The sequence below is a fragment of the Amphiprion ocellaris genome, chromosome 2 (genome assembly GCF_022539595.1).
Source record: "Amphiprion ocellaris isolate individual 3 ecotype Okinawa chromosome 2, ASM2253959v1, whole genome shotgun sequence".
Lineage (NCBI taxonomy): Eukaryota > Metazoa > Chordata > Actinopteri > Pomacentridae > Amphiprion > Amphiprion ocellaris.
Window position 1 is genome coordinate 3989506 of NC_072767.1, and position 20119 is coordinate 4009624.

A 20119-nucleotide genomic window follows, 5' to 3' on the forward strand; every position below is an offset into this window, starting at 1 on the left:
AGAGACAGCGCAGACGCACTGGCGGCGCAAAAAAACCTCCCACAAAAGCGCAAAAAAAAAAAAAACAACCCAAAACAAAACGTTAAAATCTTTATTTCCTCATAACAGCAGCTGGTCTCATGAAGGAGGCCGGAGATCCTCAGTGACACCCCACCATCAATAAAACACATTCATGCACAGATTTTTAACCCTCCTGTTGTCCTCATTTACAGACACCAAAAAATATTGTTTCCTTGTCTGAAAAAAAATCCAAACATTCAGCAATAAAATTCCCAAATTTCTGAAAATTTGCAAAACCTTCAGGAAGAAAATTACAAGAATTCCTTAAAAGTTTTATTAAAAAAAAAAAAAAAAACACCCAAATTTGGCAAGAAAATTCTTGTAAATATTTTTTTAAAAATGAGTAAAAATCTTCCAAAAAAATCAACAAATATCTAAAGTGATTCCATATATATCAGTAAAACTTCTAATATTTTCTTTAAGAACATTCACATAAAAATCAACCAAAATTTCCCCAAAATGTTGAAAATGCAGAAATTAGAAGTTTCACTGTAAAACATTTACAGGCACCATTGTTTCCTTGTCTGAAAAAAATCCAAAAATTCCGCAAAAAATTCCCAAAATTTCTGAAAATTTGCAAAACCTTCAGGAAGAAAATTCCAATAATTCCTTAAAATTTTCTCTTGAAAGTTTTTTTTTAAAATCCCCTAAATTTGAGAAGAAAAATCTTATAAATATGTTCAAAAAATTGGTAAATATCTTCCAAAAAAATCCTAAAAATAATTAAAGTGATTACAGATGTATCAGTAAAACTTCTAATATTTTCTTTAACAACATTCATATAAAAATCAACCAAAATCCAGCGATTTTTTTGGTGAATGTTCTTAAGAAACATTTTTAACATTTCTTTTTTTCCACCAAAAAATGTTCAAACATTCCACAAAAATGCTGAAAATGTGGACATCAGAAGTTTCACTGTGAAAATATATTTCTTTCTTCATTTTCAAACTTTAAAACGCATCAATTTTGACCTGCAGGACGACACAAGGGTTAAATAAAGTGATTCATTCTCTGCACATCTTAAGTTGTTTACAGCATTAAAGTTTGCACATTCCTGCACTCAAAATCATGTAAATATTTATTTTTATTCTTTGCTCCTTTTGCTTCTTATTTGTCATCTGCACTTTTATCTGACATAAATAAATAAATTATATTAAATTTAAAAAATACATAAATAATAAATAATAATAATAATAAACACCTGAACCTCCATCCTGGCTACCTGTTAAATGTTTTCTATTTAATTATATTTTGAAGAGATTCTGCTTTATATGTTTAATATTTAATATTTCTTTCAATTTTAGAAATAAATCTTGTTGATATTTGTTTTAATATATTAAGTGTTGTCCTGTTTGCACAGTTTTTTTAAAATAAGAGTATTATTTCTCCTCTGCACATCTTAACTTCTTTGTACGGTATTAAAGTTCGCACACATCATGCAAATATTTCTTTTAATTACTTAAAATTCTTTGCTCCATTTGCTTCTTATTCATCTTGCTGCTGCACTTTTAATTGGCACCAAAAAAATCACAAAAAAATTGTAAATTGATCTTACAAGTTTTATCCTGTCCATGTTTGCAAAGAATTTTTAAAAATATATTTATCTTCTGCACATCTCCAGTTGTTATAGTATTAAGGTTTGCACATTCCTGCACACAAAATGATGCAAATATTTATTTTTTTATTCTTTGCTCCTTTTGATTCTTATTCGTTTTGCTGCTGCACTTTTATCTGGCACTAAAATAAATTTTTTTAAAAAGAAATATATATATATATTTTAAATTGTACATAGATTTTTACATGTTTTATCCTGCCAGTGTTTGTACAGAATTTTTAAATATTATTTATTCTCCGTATATCTCAAGTTGCTGACACCATGTGGTATTTAAATGTGGACACAATATTATGCAAATATTTATTTTTATTCTTTGCTTCATTCGTTTCTAATGTGTTTTGCTGCTGCACTTTTAATTGGCACCGAAAAAATAATAAATTAATTAAAAAAATACATAAATAATAATAATACACCTGAACCTGCATCCTGACTATCTGTTAAATACAGAAATGTTCTTCCTCTAATGATATGTAAGTATTTTATACCATTCTGTTTTGTTTAATAAATATATTTTATGTAAGTTGTACCATTTGCACAGAAATTTTACAATAAGAATATTATTTATCCTCTGCACATCTGTGTTACACTGAATGTTTGCACAGAATTAAAAAATCTATATTTATCCTTTGCATATCTCAAGTTGTTTACACCATGTAGTATTTGAGTTTGCACAATCCTGCACACGATAATATGCAAATATTTATTTTTAGTACTTTATTATTTTCTGCTTTTAATTGGAACCAAAACTCTGCATCCCTGCACCGACAACCTGTTAAATACAGAATTCATTTTATTTTTATTTTTATTTATCAATAAAGCAATGCATCTGTCCATTTTTAATCAAATGTTCTTCCTTTAATTACATTTTCCAGAAAAAACAAACAAGACGTTTCTGTTTTCAGTGGTTTCCGGCTTTGGTTTATATTTAATATTAGAAATTAATATTATTGATAATTTTATATCATTTTATTTTGTTCAATAAATAGATTTTTACACATTTTATCGTGTCAATATTGGCACAGTTTTTTTTTAAAAATAAGAGTATTATTTATCCTCTGCACATCTTTAGTTGTTGATAGTATTAAAGTTTTCACATTCTTGCATTTTTTTTTTTTTTTTTTTTTTTTGGTGCCAGTAAAATTTTAAGAATTTTAAGTAATAAAAAGAAATATTTGCATGATGTTGCAATATTTCTTTTTATTACTTAAAATTTTAACTGGCACCAAAAAAAAGAAAAGAAAAATAATAATAATAAAGAAAAATAAACAATAAACCTTTATCTGCATCCCTGGACTGACTACCTGTTAAACACAGAAATGTTCTTCCTCTAATGACATTGTCAAGAAACAAACAAACAACAGAAAAGATCCTGCTCTTTAAATTTAACCCTCCTGTTGTCTCCATTTACGGGCACCATAAAATATTGTTTCCTTGTCTGAAAAGAATCCAAAATTTCAGCAAAAAAATTCCCCAAACTTCTGAAAATTTGCAAAACCTTCAGAAAGAAAACTCCAATAATCCCTTAAAAGTTTCCCTTAAGTTTTTTTTTTTTTAAATCCCCCAAATTTGGCAAGACAATTCTTGTAAATATTTTCAAAAAATGAGTAAAAATCTTCCAAAAAAAATCCTAAAAATGTTGATTTTTTTGTGAATGTTCTTAAAAAACATTTTAAACATTTTTTTCATCAAAAAATGTTCAAAGATTTCCCAAAAATGTTGAAAATGTGGACATCAGAAGTTTCACTGTGAAAATATTTTTTTTCCACATTTTCAAACTTTAAAACAATTTTGACCCACAGGACGACACAAGGGTTAATATTTATTTCAGTTTTAGAAATTAATCATATTTATGTTTTGTTTGAGTATTTTGTACCATTTTGTTTAATAAATTGAGTTTTTTATATAAGTCTTATCCTGTCATTGTTTGCACAGAATTTTTAAAATAAGAATATTATTTATCCTCTTCAAGCTGTTTGCACCTTATAGTATTTAAATGTGCACATTCCTGCACACTGCAAATATGTGTACTACTTAAAATTCTTTAGATTTGCTCCATTTGTTTCTTGTTTGTCTTGCTGCTCCAACACATTTAACTGGCACAAAAAAAAAGAAAAAAAAAAAGATAATATACCTGCATCCTGCACTGGCTACCTGGTAAATACAAGTTTTATTCTGTCTTGTTGTTTGCACAGAATTTTTGTTGCTACATGACTGACAACATGTGCAGGACATTTTTCAACTCTGTGCAACATAAATTAATTTGATTTGACTTTGCTTCATTTTAAAATTCTCTCCTAAACCTGCATGTATACCAACCTTAAACAAAGATTCACACAGCAAACACAACTCAGCTGTTAAACATTTATTATCATTTCAAAGGAATGTTTGCATTACATGTGGATATGGTGGGAGAAATATAAATTTCTAAAGATTGGACACCCTCCAAGGGAAATTATGACCTCACGTGTGATTTAAATAAAGCGGCCAAGTAAAAATATGAAAACACACAGTGGACGGAAATATAAACGCAGCATGAGAATGGTACAAATTTAGCCAATTGTGCACAGAAAGTTTTCAAGCTGTTCAACTGGTGACAAATTCAGAGTTAAACCACACACTGGTGGCTTAAAAAAAAAAAAAACATAGATCAGATAGCCTGAGAAGCTCACAGACGCTGCTATAAAAAGGCCACCTCATAATGCAGCTTTATTCAAATGATGCGACGCCACACATGACAGGAGAAAAATGACGGTTAGGGCTGCAAAAAAAGCACCTGAATGACCAGAAACCCAGCATTTGTTTGATTCGGACAGCTCGGTGTGACAGAAAATCTGCCACATGATGCTGTGGATGTCTGACAACAGCTCAAAAAAGTCCACCAACTTCACCCAGTCCTTCAGGATGAGCAGGACATTGTTTGTCATTTAATCTGCGTGGAAAATGTGAGAAATCTGGTTTGTATTTCAATGTGCTTGGTTGTTTCCTTCTGTTGTAGAGACTCCATGTTTTGGGACAACAAATGCCTTTTCCTCTATGTTAAAAAGAATTCACAGATTTTAATTAAACACTACATGCTGCGTTTACATTTCTGTTCAGTGTACATGTATGTAAGAGAGATGTCGAGTTGTTTTCATGGCGTCGAACTCAGTAAAAGGAGATGTTTCACGCCGTAGCGCTGGGAGCGTACTGCATCGCTAGTCTGTCGAACTCGTTCTCCTGCAGGGAAACAAAAGAGCAGAAGAAGCGGTTAAAGAAAACAAAAAAATCTGACCGTGGAAACAGCTGTGCATCGCATGCTTTGTTTGGTCAGCGTGTAACCCAGTTTTAGTGTTTATGTACATCTGCACTGTTGTGTAATTACACCACAGAGTGTGACAAAGGCTAAAGATTCAGAGTTTAATGCTCTCATCGGGTTCGTTCCAAGGACACCTGCTGCCAAACCACCATAACACCCGGGCCAGGTGATTAAACTATAACAGAGTGAAGTTAAGAAGGATGGTCAGCAGCTGTGAGTGGAAGGAGGGTTACCTTTGCTAAATAGTCCTTGAGGAAGGGGTGAGCTCGGTGTGCATCTTTCAGCTGGGACAGATACCGGTTGGTTACCTGAGGACAAACAGATGACGCAAAAGTTTTAAAAAACTGACAGTAAACGGGCCAAAAAAAACCTTCTGAAAGAGCTGAAAAACAGGCTTTCCGAGTAAAGGTTATTAAGGTTTGTCAACAAATAAAAACAAACATGTTTTCCAGGGCCTGAACACAGTATTCTGATTAAACAATCACGTGAGATTTCAGCTCTAGTGTTATCTGTGTTCTGAGCAGCTTAAAGCATGTTTAGCTAAGTTAGAAAAGGACAAAACTGCGCAATAATCAGAATTTAGCCACATTTAACTCAAAACCTGACAACAGTTGTGAGATTGTTTGCATATGTTGACATCCACTGCCAATGAAGTATGACCAAACCACAACTAAACTGTCTTTTGTCAAATTCTCACTAATATTACACAACGCATTTCTTCTAATACTTCTGTTGTTGCTAAATTTGTCATGGTTGTTTAATGTTAGAGACAGAAGACTTCTACTACTACAGCTACAGGTTGCATAACTTCCAGGAATGCTTTGAATAACGTTACTCAAAACAGTTTTTTGAAGCGCTCAAATTGCTTCCTTCTGGTGAAATTTTAATACCAGGTTTGGGTAATAATGAGCACAAAAGGGGATCCAAAACAAATTCCATCTACAACTTATGTCACTGTCAGGATCGCACTGACTTGAACTTTGCTCGGCTTAATTTAGACAAACAAATGGTATAAATAGAGGTCTTTTCAATGGTTTATCTCTTTTCCCACAAAATAATACACAGAAAAAGAAAGCTTGCTCATAGAGAATGCAGAGAATCCTTAGATTTGTTGGATATTCATGAGTATTTTTTAGGGTCACAACTTTAGACCTCAATTCATCAGGTTAATCTAATAATTAATAATACTGTAGTGTCCTAGCCTTAATATTTTAACTAGTTAGCACAATCTCCTTAATTATTAATACTGTAGGGTCCTAGCCTGAATATTTAAATGAGTTAGCTTAATCTCTATAATTAATATTAGAGTGGTGTCTTAGCCTTAATGTCAATTATGGTCAGCTTAAAGTCCACAATTATTAAAACTGAAGGGTCATAGCCTTAATATGTAAATTACTAGGGTTAAGTTAATAATTAATATGTTAGGGTCTTAGCCTTATCATCTAAATTTGTCAGGTTAGGCTCCTTAAATACTAACAATGTAGGGTCTTAGCCTTCAATTAGGCTAATCTCCACAGTTATTATTAGGGGGTGTCTTAGTCTTAATGTTAATTATACTCAGGTTAATCTCCACAGTTATTAATACTGTAGGGTCTTAGCCTTAATATTAATATTATTCAGGTTAATCTCCATACATACTAATACTGTACAATCTTAGCCTTAATATTTCAATTAGTTAGGTTAATCTCCATAGTTAATATTAGGGGTTGTTTTAGCCTTAATGTTAATCGTAGTCAGGTTAATCACCACAAATACTGTAGGGTCTTAGCCTTAATATTTAACTTAGTAGGGTTAATCTCCATACATACCAATACTGTACCATCTTAACCTTACTATTTAAATTAGTTAACGTAGTTTTCATAATTGAGAATACAGTAGCGTCATAGCCTGAATATTTCAATTAGTTAGGCTAATCTCCACAGTTATTATTAGAGGGTGTCTTAGCCTTAATGTTAATTACAGTTAGGTTAATCTCCACATATACTGTAGGATCTTAGCCTTAACAATTATATTAGCAAGGGTAATCTCCATAATTAATATGGTAGAGTCTTAGCCTTGATATTTAAATTAGTTAGTGTAACCTTCATAGTTGATCATACAGTAGTGTCATAGCCTAAATATTTTAATTAGTTAGGCTAATCTCCATAGTTATTATTAAGAGGTGTCTCAGCCTTAATATTAATTATTGTCATGTTATTTTCCATAATTAATAAGGTAGTGTCTTAGCCTTAACATCTAAATTCATCAGGTTAATCTCTATAATTTATAATAGTATAGTGCCTTAGCCTTAATATTTAAATTAGTAAGGATAATCTCCATAATTGATACTATGCTAGTGTCTTAGGCAGAATATTTAAATTAGCATGGTTGATCCCTATAATCATTAATACTGCAGTGTTATAGCCTTTATATTTAAGTTTGTCAGATTAATCTCCATAAATACTAATACTGTAGTGTCTTAGTCCTAATATTTAGATTAGTCAGGTTAATCTCCATAATTAGTAATACTGTGATATATCTGTCTGAATATTTAAATTAATCAGGTCATCTCCATAATAAATACTGTAGTGCTTTAGCTTTAACTTTTAAAGAAGATAGGGTAATTTCCATAACTAAAAACACTGTCAGGTCTAAGTCGTAATGTTCATTTTAGTCAAGTAAAGCTCTATTTTATATAACTTTTGAATGGTTTTAATCCTTAACATTTACATTTCTAAGGGAAATTCACATCATCAATAACAATGTGGGGTTTTAACCTCAATCTTTACACTTGTTTTTGGTCAGTTCATAATCTTATTTCTCTCCTGGAATGCACTGCTGTTTTAAATGTGCTCTTTAAGTCACGGTGACATTCCTGATTTTCAGCCAGTTTTCAAAGAAACATCCACACCATTCCTGTTAACCTTGAGTGTGACGAGCTAATCAGCGGTTATCACAGGCGGGACCTTGTTAATGACGACTCCGATTGAGTGGTCAGCATTCTAGCGCACCGCTATCAAGTCCATCGAATGCACCGGAGATAATTGAGTCTTTATCTCATGAACTCTGAGATTCAGGTTGTGTAACTCGCACTCACATCACTAAACCAGTAGATCTGCGATAGAAGATGCTGGAGTTCATTTTCCTGATTTAAACAAAAAACAAACCTAAAATTGCAGATTTCCAAGCAGAAAGCGTTGCTGAATAGAAGCTGCTTGGAGTCCTCCTTGACTAGTTTGTCTGTAGGAAGGAGCTAAACTGAAGCTGTTACAACAACGGTGCTGTCATTAACGGCTGTCGGTCCAAAGTCTCACCTCGGGAGCTTTGCCCAGGTGCTGGGTCAGCACGATGAGGTTGATCAGCGTCTCAGGGTGGCTGCTGTCCTGATAAGATGACACAAAGATACAGAGTGAGTGGCAGAGTCTCAAAAGTAGAAACTAGACGGTGAAAGACACCAACTTGTGTTTAATCTGCACTACTTTAAGCCATATTTTATCATCTACGCTACCGTTCAAAAGTTTGGGGTCACCCAGAAAATTTCATGTTTTCCATGAAAATGTAAATGTATTTTCTTTGGATGATGCAGTCAATTTTTTGTACCTTTGTTTCTATGGAAACATAGAAAAAAATGCAGCATGGAGGTAAATTGACTGCCACTAATTAATCCACAAAATCTTCAACAAACTCATCAACAGTCCAATAACTACGATCAACTTTAACTTCCAGCTACATCTGGCAGCTGATTTTAGTGAAAGAACTCTCAAATCTCTGCTACTGTGGCTAAAAAGCCCCAAAAAAGGGTTAAATGCAGCTTTTTAAACAGGCCTCTAACTTTTGAACGGTAGTATACATGAATTAAAGTTGGTCTATATTAGTTAAGGTTGCTCTACGTTAGTTAAAGTTGCTCTAAATTTGTTAAAGTTACTCTAAATTCTTTAAAGTTGCTCCATATTAGTTAAAGTTGCTCTATATTCTTTAAAGTTGCTCCATATTAGTTAAAGTTGCTCTATATTAATTAAAGTTGCTCTATATTAGCTAAAGTTGCTCAATATTTGTTAAAGTTACTCTATATTAGTTGAAGTTGCTCCATATTGCTTAAAGTTGCTCAAAAATGAGTTAAAGTGGCTCTATAGGAGTTAAAGTTGCTCTATATATGCTTAAGTTGCTCTATATTTGTTAAAGTTGCTCATAAATTAGTTAATGTTAACCTACACTACTGTTCAGATGTTTGGGGTCACCCAGACAATTTCACGTTTTCCATGAAAACTCCCACTTTCCTTTATGTGCTAACATAACTGCAGTAGTGTATGAGTTATATCCAGAGGTGTAACATCAGTTTTACAGGCCTTTTTACACCAAATAAGTTATCTTTAAAAGAATGAGCTATTTCCACTGTTTCCATAGATGGACATTTATTCCTCTACTAAAACTTGAAAATGATAAAGTGATTCTATTTTATTCTGTTCTTGTGTTTAGTGTGATTCACGTGTCTTCCCGACAGCAAATACTAAATTAAACGACCACCATTTCTTCTTTTTCATAAGTACAGAAAACAATTATGTGTTGCAGGAAGCTTCAGGGATCCAGTTTATTGCTTCTGTCTGTTGAGGCCATTAATAACAATAAAAATAAAACAATTCGCCTGGTTTAGCTGCACAGAACATGTGAAAGTCTCGTCGCATTCCTGTTAAGTTCTGTCTGTTTAGTGAGAGCAATGGGTAGCCACAGCTCTGTAAACGTTTAACCGCCGAGCTACATAGGATGAGACTCACACAAGCTGCCATAGAGTCCAAGGTCTACCTTTTAAAACAGGATTTCTGAGTTATCAAAGTTATCTGGATAATAGACAGGAGGTGTCAAACACAGTGTAAATTAATTTAAAATGATAAATATGATGATTCAGACAGAGCTGTGATATTTATCAACAGTGTGAAGAATGAAAATGCACAACACAAAGAAAAAAATAACACAATTAACCCTCCTGTTGTCTTCATTTATGGGCACCAAAAAATATTGTTTCCTTGTCTGACAAAAATCCAAAAATTCTGAAAAAAAATTCCCCAAATTTCTAAAAAATTTGCAAAACCTTCAGGAAGAAAATTCCAATAATTCCTTAAAAGTTTCCTTTAAAAGTTTTATTTTTTTAAAAAAATCCCCCAAATTTGCAAAGAGAATTCTTGTAAATATTTTCAGAAAATGAGTAAAAATCTTAAAATCCTAGAAATATGTAAAGTGATTACACATATATCAGTAAAACTTCGCTGAATTCGCTGGATTTTGGTTGATTTCTTTCTGAATGTTGTTAAAGAAATATTATTGTTTACTTTTTTTTTCCACCAAAAAAACTTCACAAATTTCCCAAAAAAGTTGAAAATGTGGAAATTTTCACTGTGAAAATGTGTTTTTTTCTCCTCATTTTCAAACTTTAAACGGGTTAATTTGGCCCGCAGGACGACACGAGGGTTAAAATGATAAATATGATGATTCAGAAAGAGAGCTGTGATATTTATCAACAGTGTGAAGAATGAAAATGCCTAACACAATGAAAAAAATAACACAATTAATTAAATAATTAGCTGGATAGTGTGTTTTAATAGTGCATGCTGGTTAAACTTAAACCTGCTGTAGATGAAGTACAAGAAACTTCCAGTGCTATGAAGTAAATGCTGCCATCTGCTGCTAACATGAAGGCAGAAGATTTTTTCATTTTTTACAATGCTTATGTCTTATTCAATCATTTCTTATTTTTCTTTACTAAATTAGTGACATTTTACAGAAATGGTTTGATTGCAGTGATTGCCTCAAAAGGTTGTGAAACAAAATATTAAGTTAAGGGAACCATCATTTTTGTCCAGGCCTGTTTCATGAGTTTATTTTTTAAAATAATTCTGTTGAACCACGATTCACAAGCAATGTCTGATTTTCATTGGTTACTTTTCATAGAATTTTTATTTATGATTACTTTTGTCAGATTAAAATTATTTCTGTGACCATTGTGGGTTTTTCTTTCATTAACCGAGGGGTACCAATAATTTTGTTGACGTGTGTATAACATCTGTAACGGCAAGACTACACAATTTTATAAATATTTATAGTTAAAAACCCTGTTTAATTGTTATGTACTCAATCATTCTGAATACATCTTAAAGAGTGATGAGGTTTAACCCTGTATTATTGTTACAACTCCTGTCTTCAGCAGGTATTCATTAAAAATGTCGCAATGAAGGATGTGGATCTAAAAGCAGCTTAAGGAACAAGTCATTAAAGACTTTAGGTGAACAAACAGAGCATCTTTGTGCATCACAGCGTGTTCAGTCGATGTGAAGAGACAAAAACAGGACAGACAAAGAACAGACTACCGTCCTCCTACCTTATCGAGCGCCTCCTGCAACACTCCTTCAGCCTCCTCCCACTTGTTCTGAGCCATGTAACAGGCCGCCTGTCCGTTCAGCAGCAGCAGCGTGGACGAGTATTTGTCAGACATCTCCTGGAAAATGTAGTAGGCATCCTGCAGCTTCTCTCCACCCTGAAACAGCAAGCGGAGTCAGCGATTACTCTGAAGAGCCAATAATAAGGGCAAAAGCCGGCTGTGACTTGTAATTGTGTTGGAATGACACTGCTCCTTATGACTAGTCCATGGACCAGACCAGATACTGGAACCACCTCAGGTGACCAAACCTAAGTGGTGCTAAAATGTACACTGGGTTAATGTAAGTACATTAAGATGTGAGAGTCTTTACACACTGGCAGCTTTATCACTTATTAGTGAAACATTCACCATAACCACTGTATGGCACAATTCATTTATCTCACTGTATGCAGAGATCACATCTAATATAAGTCAATAATCCAATAAAACTGTTTGAGAACGGGTAACATATATGTGTGTGTGTGTGTGTGTGTGTGTGTGTGTGTGTGTGTGTGTGTGTGTGTGTGTGTGTGTGTGTGTGTGTGTGTGTGTATATATATATATATTAAAAAAAAAATTAAACATCAAACCCAAATGAATGCATTTCTTGTTTGTACTTTCTTTTCATGCTTATTTGTTTTTGTCATTTTATGTCTTGTTTTTGTTGTCTTGTGTCTTGCTTTTGTCGTTTTGTGTCTCGTTTTTGTCATTTTATGTCTTGCTTTGTCACCGTGTGTCTTGTTTTTGTCATTTTGCGTCTCACTTGTGTCATTTTGTGTCTTGCTTCAGTCGTTTTGTGTCTTGTTTTTGTCATTTTGTGTCTTGCTTTTGTCATTTTGTGTCTTCCTTTTGTCATTTTGTGTCTCGCTTTTGTCATTTAGTTTCTTGCTTTGTTATTTTGTTGTTTTGTGTCTCGTTTTTGTTGTTTTGTGTCTCGTTTTTGTCATTTTGTGTCTTGCTTTTGTTGTTTTGTGTCTCGTTTCTGTCATTTTGTGTCTCGTTTTTGTCATTTTATGTCTTGTTTTTGTCATTTTGTGTCTCACTTGTGTCATTTTGTGTCTTGTTTCAGTCGTTTTGTGTCTTGTTTTTGTTGCTTTGTGTCTTGTTTTTGTCATTTTATGTCTTATTGTCATTTTGTTTCTTGCTTTGTTATTTTGTCTTGTTTTTGTCGTTTTGTTTTTGTCAGAGACAATCTTGTTGCCATAGCAACGAAATCTTTCTCAGTCTCAGGTTTGTTATAGTATTGTTCTGTGCTGTAAAGTTATTAACACAGATGATGATGTGTAGCATGTGGCGTTTCTTATTTTTTCGTAATGAGGAAAAATCCTGTCAAATTCCATCCTGTCGTGTTGTTAGAACTTTTAGTTCAGACTCTCTCATTGTGTCCATTAAACCAGTGGTAACATTTATTAAGAGTCTGCAGCAGCTGTCATATCAAAATGCAAACTACAGACATACAGCAAGTTAAAAATACCAAAAACAACTGGTCACCTTGAGTGGTACCGATACTGGAGATTTCGGGTCCGGGTCCATGAACTATATGTAGAGATTGTTAGACTTTTGTGTATGAGATGTGTCACACAAATAAACCCAGCTTGCAGCAATATGAGCAACCTAAATGGAACACAGTCCATCTGCCGCCTGTCACGCTTCGGTTAATTTAGATTTATATTACGGTAAGATTTGCTGTTGTACATACTACTAATTAAACCCAACCTGAATGTTTACAACGTGATTAAGAGGGATTTATTGTACTTAGTGTGCACACAGATGCACCAAGGGTCGGCGAAGTTCCCATGATTGAGCATTTATTCCTCAACTGACTACATACAATATTCTGGTGATGTTAGAAAAACGGTCAATCTGTGTCATTTCAGGCAGAATTCAGGAAATACGCTGCTGCACCATTGATCACTGCTCCCAACAGACCACACACACTCTCATAATGACAGTTAACCAACAGTCATGAAAAATTCATGCATGTAAATATTCGGAAATTTGTGTTCTTCTGTTGTTCTTATTTATATTGTACATATAGCGTGTATACTTGCAAATTTCCCCTTGTGGGACTAGTAAAGATAATACATTCTATTCTATTCTTTTGTTTGTTTTTTTGTTTTTGTAAGTTAACTTTGAACATTTCAACATAAAAAGAAAACAAAAGACAATGAATAAGTTGCTCAAAAAGGAGCGGGAAGAAGTCGAAGCTTATCTGATCCCACCCCTTCTTGCAAATCTATTCATTCTGCTTCTTCAAAATACTAACATTTATAAACAATAATAATGACAATAATAATAACAATAATAACAGTGTACATGATTTAGAATAAATATACACCAATATGTCAGTTTAAATTTATACAAAAGAAAAAAAAATAGCAAAACACAACAGAAACAAAAGACTTGACTAATAATACGTATAAATAAAGAAAACTAATTATTAAAGAAATCAATAATTATTAACAGTAACCTATTTTATTCCATTCTATTCTATTCTATCAATTTCCACAAGTCTGTTGAATTCTAGCAAAAAAAAAGCTAAGTTCTACAAAACAGTTTGGTTGAATTTTGAGAATATTATGTTTCCATACCTGGTAAATTTTCCTTTTGTAATAAAAAAAGGCCATAATTAGGGTTCATTATTTCCAGAAATGAAGCTGCTACAGCCAAGAAATTTGGTGAGAGCACAGAAATATTTGTTTCAAACAGATCTGAATTGGTGAATGCCTCCAGCATAGGGCCAAATTTCTAATTACTGACCCTTTAAAAAGGAAAGAGTGTAAACAAGGGTTGTACAGAAAGTTTCTGGAAGTGTACAAATGAGTCCACGGCACCATTTTTGTAAATTAAAAGCAACAAACTGGAACACGGGCTTGCCATACTTGAAAACAAATCAAACTGTATGGATGTTAGAGGCCTCAAACGCTGGTGAAATGTCAAACAAAGACTGTATGTTTAGAGGGAAATATGGATACATCCACATATATATGCTAATGTCTGTGTCCTCGCCACATTTCACAGCTGCTGGAGTTACACTTCTGGAGATATTTAACCTTTAAAATTCCAGGTAAGGCTGCTTTTAAGGGTGAAAAACCAGTAACTTACAGGTTTTAAAAACAAATGAAACTCTAAAATTTTGGCATTAATATTTTGCAGAACTTACCAAATAAATAATTAAACTCCAAACAAGAAATGAATGATTTTCTCCTCACCACTGCGATGTTAACCCAGGCTGTGGCTAGCTGGGTGAGAGTGGCATCCTCATCCTGCTCCTGCATCTTCTTCAGCTCTTTCCTGTCGAAGAAAAAAAAATGCCATCGTTATAAACAGAATGAATGAATAGAATATATACTTTACTGATCCTTACAAACGAAATTAAGCGTAAAAGCAGCATTTGACACACAGAACACCAATGCTACTAGTCTAAATAATGATCTAACTAAGAGTTATAGATTGAAATTAGTTAGAAAAAAAATATATGAAAAGGTAAAACATATGCACAGAAAAAATATAATGAGTTAAAAAGAAGCATTAGTTTAAAAAGTGTGTGTTTTTGTCTGTGCAAACTTTCGAAAATTTATACTACACAGGTTCAAAATTAGCCATAGTTAGAGTAGGCTTGGGGAGTTTATGATTAATGCACATAGATGTTTCCGTGAGTCTTGAAACAACAAAAGCTAACATACCAACTGAATGCAAATCATGTACATTATGTTTTTTGCATGAGGACATTTAATAACTCCATACCTTGCCAGGTCGACACGATCCAGACTTAGAAGCACCTGAATGCTCATGGCCATGCTGATGAATAAACAAATGACGGGGGTCAGTTTCACGCTGAGCTCTCATCAATCAGACAGTGATGAGGAGCACGTGTACCACAAAACACCTCAATTCACAAATAAAACTAAAGTACTCAACGCTGTGGAGTCCACAGTCTCTAAACAACCCTTTACTTTGTGGTGTTGATTTATTTTAAATGAATGTTTCTGTTCAATTTACCAAAACCACCAACAAAACAGAGCATTAATGATTTGTGTACGCAAATGCAGCTAATCTCTTTATCTCGTCCACACAGGCACATATTAGCCTCATCAGCTAATTGTGTTTATTTGTGAAAATCAATATTCTCTTAATAAAAATCCATTCCTCTCTCGCAGTAATCATGCAAACATGAACTGAGCAGGAGCAGCTTCATTTTTGTGGTGATTATTTCCCTCTGTACAGTTGACAAATAAATTATAAACTGGTATTTTGATGCCTTCTTACCACTCCAGGCTTTCTCCTTGATGGAGAGTCCTGAGAGCAGCATCAGTGTTCATCTCACGGTAGTAGATGGAGGCGGCCATCAGCAGGAAGGTGGTGTTGGCAGCATCGACGCTCTTCGCCATCTTCTTGTCCAAATCAGCAACAATAGTGTCCCTGAAGGAAAAGGTTCAAGATTCAAGACCTTTATTTATCACAAATACAATTATACATAGTATAATGTGCAGTGAAATGCATTGTGCACCTGTTCCAAACCGAAACAATAAGAATAAAGAATAAAACCCACAAGAAATATGAATATATGAAAATGTGTATATATGTATGTATATATATACACACACACACACACACACACACACACACACACACACACACACACACACACACACACACACACACACACACACACACACACACACACACACACACACACACACACACACACACATATATATGCACATAAATACACAAAAGGCATAATGAATAACATCTGTGGTGCCAGTCTGATGCTAAAAGACAAAGGAACCACTTTTGCAAGCTGAGGAAGGCAGACACCAAAGTTAGCAAAGCAGTAAAATATTTTTAAATGAACACAAATTACAAGTTTTGCATTAAACAGGGAAATAATTAGTCTCCTTTTGCAAGACAATTTGAAGTCTTACTTAGACAATAAGCTGTATTAATCTGTCAAGTTGTGCTGCATGTATAAAAACAACAAAAAACGGAAATAGAAAACTAGTGTGGACATCAGTTCATCAGAACAGGGTTGATATTTAGATTCTGGTGGACTATTGAGAACCTCAAGCTCAATGTAATTATCCAAGACTCTGTTCAGCCAAAAATGCTGCATTAACCCTCCTGTTGTCTTCATTTACGGGCACCAAAAAATATTGTTTCCTTTTCTGAAAAAAATCCAAAAATTCAGCAAAAAAATTCCCCAAGTTTCTGAAAATTTGCAAAACCTTCAGGAAGAAAATTCCAATAATTCTTTAAAAGTTTCTCTTAAAAAATTTATTTTTAATAAAAATCTTGTAAATATTTTCAAAAATAAGCAAATTTCACTGGATTTTGGTTGATTTTTTTTGTGAATGTTCTTAAGAAACATTTTTAACATTTCTTTTTTCCCAACAAAAATGTTCAAAGATTTCCCAAAAATGTTGAAAATGTGGACATCAGAAGTTTCACTGTGAAAATATATATATATTTTCCACATTTTCAAACTTTAAAACTTTATAAAACTTCAATTTTGACCCACAGGACAACACGAGGGTTAAAATGTGAATAAATATTCAGACAGATGGCATCTTGGGCCACACATTTGTCACTGCATGTAATACTTTGTGCTTAATCTACTATTGAGGCTAATAGAAAGAATATTATGCTAAAAATGTGAATTAATGTATTGAGCTCTTGTTTATGGGGCACAGTGACAGAAAGTACCCTCCATACTAAATGAAAAGCGGAAGGTCCTACCTTTTTATGTCGTTGGACAGATACTCTGCAAACATCCTTACAGCCTGGAGCTCAGGTGAAGAGTTGGCCTTGATGTCATCCAGGACAACAGCGTACTTCCTCTGCAACAACAGGAACAGAACGTGCTAAGTAAAGCCCCACTCAGACCTACACTGCTTTCCAGTAATCTGACAGCAAGTGAACGTGTCGTCTTTAAGTCTGAATGAGTTCCCTGCTCACTTTTCTGTAAAGCTGTGACAGGAATCTACTTTACAAGTCTGAACTGCATCCAGTCACATTAACAGATTGGTAATTTAAGCTGAAGCGATTTAGGCAAGACTTTTTCCATGTCCGAGCACCAATATTGCTTCAAAAACATCCCAGAGTGCAGAAGAAGCTGTTCCTCTGCCAAAATCACATAAAATCTTTCTCATTTACTTTGATGAACAATTTTGAATTATTAGGTTACAAGAATGGTGCAAAATAATGGGACTTTACTGCAATAAAGAGAGCTAGAAATCACTTAGAGTAATGATATTCACTAATAATGAACGCAATCTTTTTTTTTAATACACAGGAGCTTAACAAGAGCTGAAGTTTAGTTTGTTGCTTTAGAGTTTTTCCTCTGAGCTTATTAAATACCTGCAGCACCAGAGAGCAGCAAGATCCATTTGTGTATGTTGAACAATAAAACAGCAGCACAGTAATTATAATTATAAACTGTTGCCGACATGAAGACTGGGCGACTCAAGATCTAACAGCAGTTCACACTATCAACTTTTCTGCACCTCAGACAGGTGAGCTGTGACAGTTAATCTGCTGTAGGTAAATCAAGAGCTCCTTAGCCGTCATCTTCAGCTTTGAGCTGCATCACAGCTGTTGAGATATTTTTATTTTATTGTTGGTAAAGCAGTAGTTTGATTATTATCACACATGGATAGAAGTTTTCATCTTTAAAAAATCATAAATAAACTTTGCAATAGCTATTTTGCCAGTTTGATAAGCTTCTATTAGTCCAGATACAGTCTTTTGTTTATTAGTGCTTGGTTATGTTTTATGCAGAGGGTTATCAAGACAGCAGAGAAAATCATCGGTTGCCCTCTGCCCCCTCTGGAGAACATCGCGACCTCCCACTGCATCAGTAGAAGGAAAAAGATCTGAGCAGACAGCACATACCCTGGCCAGCAGCTGTTCAGCCTGCTGCCTTCAGGGAAGAGACTGAGATCCTCAAAATGCAGGACAAACAGGCTCAGGAACAGTTTCTACCCATGGTCCATCAGACTCCTGAACTCCAAACACCTGTCTACCTGAATTCACAATGTCACTTTTTGGTGCTTTCGTGCAATTTCCTAACATATTTATTCTATTTTACTGGTTTTTATTCCATTTCATTTACCTCCCATATTGTATATATCTGGCCTCCTCTGCAGATGTTGTCATTTTTAATATTGTTTTGTTATATATGTACATTTGATATTATTTAATGTTGATATTTTCTCTCTTATTGCTTGTTGTTGTGCACCGTCCAGCGGAAGTATTTATATTTTCGTCATGCCATGTATGATGACAATAAAGCCATTCTAATTCTAATCAGGGTTTCTGCAGAAATCAGCCAGCCATATTTAATTCTTTTTAATGCCATTTTAATGCTACACTGTTAAAATTTTAATGCCATGACCGTGAACTCAACAAATTACACAGGTTTGTTTTTTGTAAAAGATGATTTTTCTATGAAAACTGTCCGTACATTTCACTATTTCTGAATCTGGAAACCACCCCTGACCACCCACAGGCTGTAGTCATTCTCTGAAATCCACATTTTCTAGCCATTTTTGCTGGAATTTGCGTTTGCCCATTTCCCTGGTCCAGCCTGCCGGCCACTTTAAAAGCATGCCGTTTTTGGCAATTGTACCCAACTGACTGGAACAGTTATCGCAATGCTTCGGCATGTTTACGCAGATGCACAAATCTGACGAATCGCAGTCTATAATTACATATTATTATAGTCAAATAGTTTTCTTGAAAACTGCTGAAAGATTTTTTAATGCCACTGAGAATCAAATTTAACGATTTTTAATGCCATTTAAGGCCTTACTGTTCACAAAATCAATCTAATGACTATTAATGCTTTTTAATGTCCTGCAGAAACCCATCAGTGGATGTTTTATCCAATCTCGCGTGAATGACAAATATCACGTGAGTACCGACACTCCATCCGTTACTGTGGTAGGTTTGTCTGAATGAAGGAACATTTACGAACTACGTTTGAATGACAGAATGCTGTCACTTTAACAGACTGATAAAGCAGCAATCTTACGAGTCTTACGTCTGAAAGAGGTTTAACTGTGATACTTATGAAAGCACTGCTACAGCTAGCTAGCAGTCAGCTTAGCTTAAAGACAAGACATTTTTTCAAAATGGTTCTTTGACTTACCTGTGCGATGTATGCTCTGTACAGAAACATGTCCCTCTCTGTCTCCTTCTCTGGCGATGACGGCTTCAAACACAAAACGTTACAGTGAAAACCCGAATCAGATCAGTAGGAGAAAAGTTAGCTCAAACATTTAGCATCGCTGCTGTCAGACGCCGTGTTTCCCGCCGTTAGCGAGAAAAACATCATTTAATCACATTCGGGTGTTAAGAAGTCTGTTTCCTACCTTCACTTTCTGAGCCTCGTTAATACACTGCTGGTAACTGCCGATGTAATAAGCATTTTTAACGTCGAACAGTTCATCAACATCTCCCTGCTGAGCCGCCATGTTGACAACACAACTTCTGGACACGTAGCAGGAATACGTCACATCCGCCGAGGATTGTGGGAGATGGAGTTAACCCTCCTGTTGTCTTCATTTATGGGCACCAAAAAATATTGCTTCCTTGACTGAAAAAAAATCCAAAAAATCAGCAAAAAAATTCCCCAAATATCTGAAAATTTGCAAAACCTTTAGGAAAAAAATTCCAATAATTCCTTAAAAGTTTCCCTCAAAAGCTTTATTTTTTTTTAAAAATCCTCCAAATTTGGCAAGAAAATTCTTGTAAACAT

At 34.2% G+C, this 20119-nt stretch overlaps 1 protein-coding gene across 1 annotated transcript; it reads right to left on the reverse strand.

Annotated features, from left to right (window-relative positions):
* Nucleotides 1-4022: 4022 nt before the first annotated feature.
* Nucleotides 4023-19878, reverse strand: cope (COPI coat complex subunit epsilon). Its single transcript, XM_055005698.1, has 10 exons — nucleotides 19734-19878; nucleotides 19511-19573; nucleotides 17098-17198; nucleotides 15628-15780; nucleotides 15106-15159; nucleotides 14571-14652; nucleotides 11320-11475; nucleotides 8264-8332; nucleotides 5204-5278; nucleotides 4023-4891 (listed from the first exon to the last, which is right to left on the reverse strand). The coding sequence occupies exons 1-10, from the start codon at nucleotides 19833-19835 to the stop codon at nucleotides 4838-4840; spliced, it is 909 nt and encodes a 302-aa protein (XP_054861673.1). The 5' UTR covers nucleotides 19836-19878; the 3' UTR covers nucleotides 4023-4837.
* Nucleotides 19879-20119: the final 241 nt, after the last annotated feature.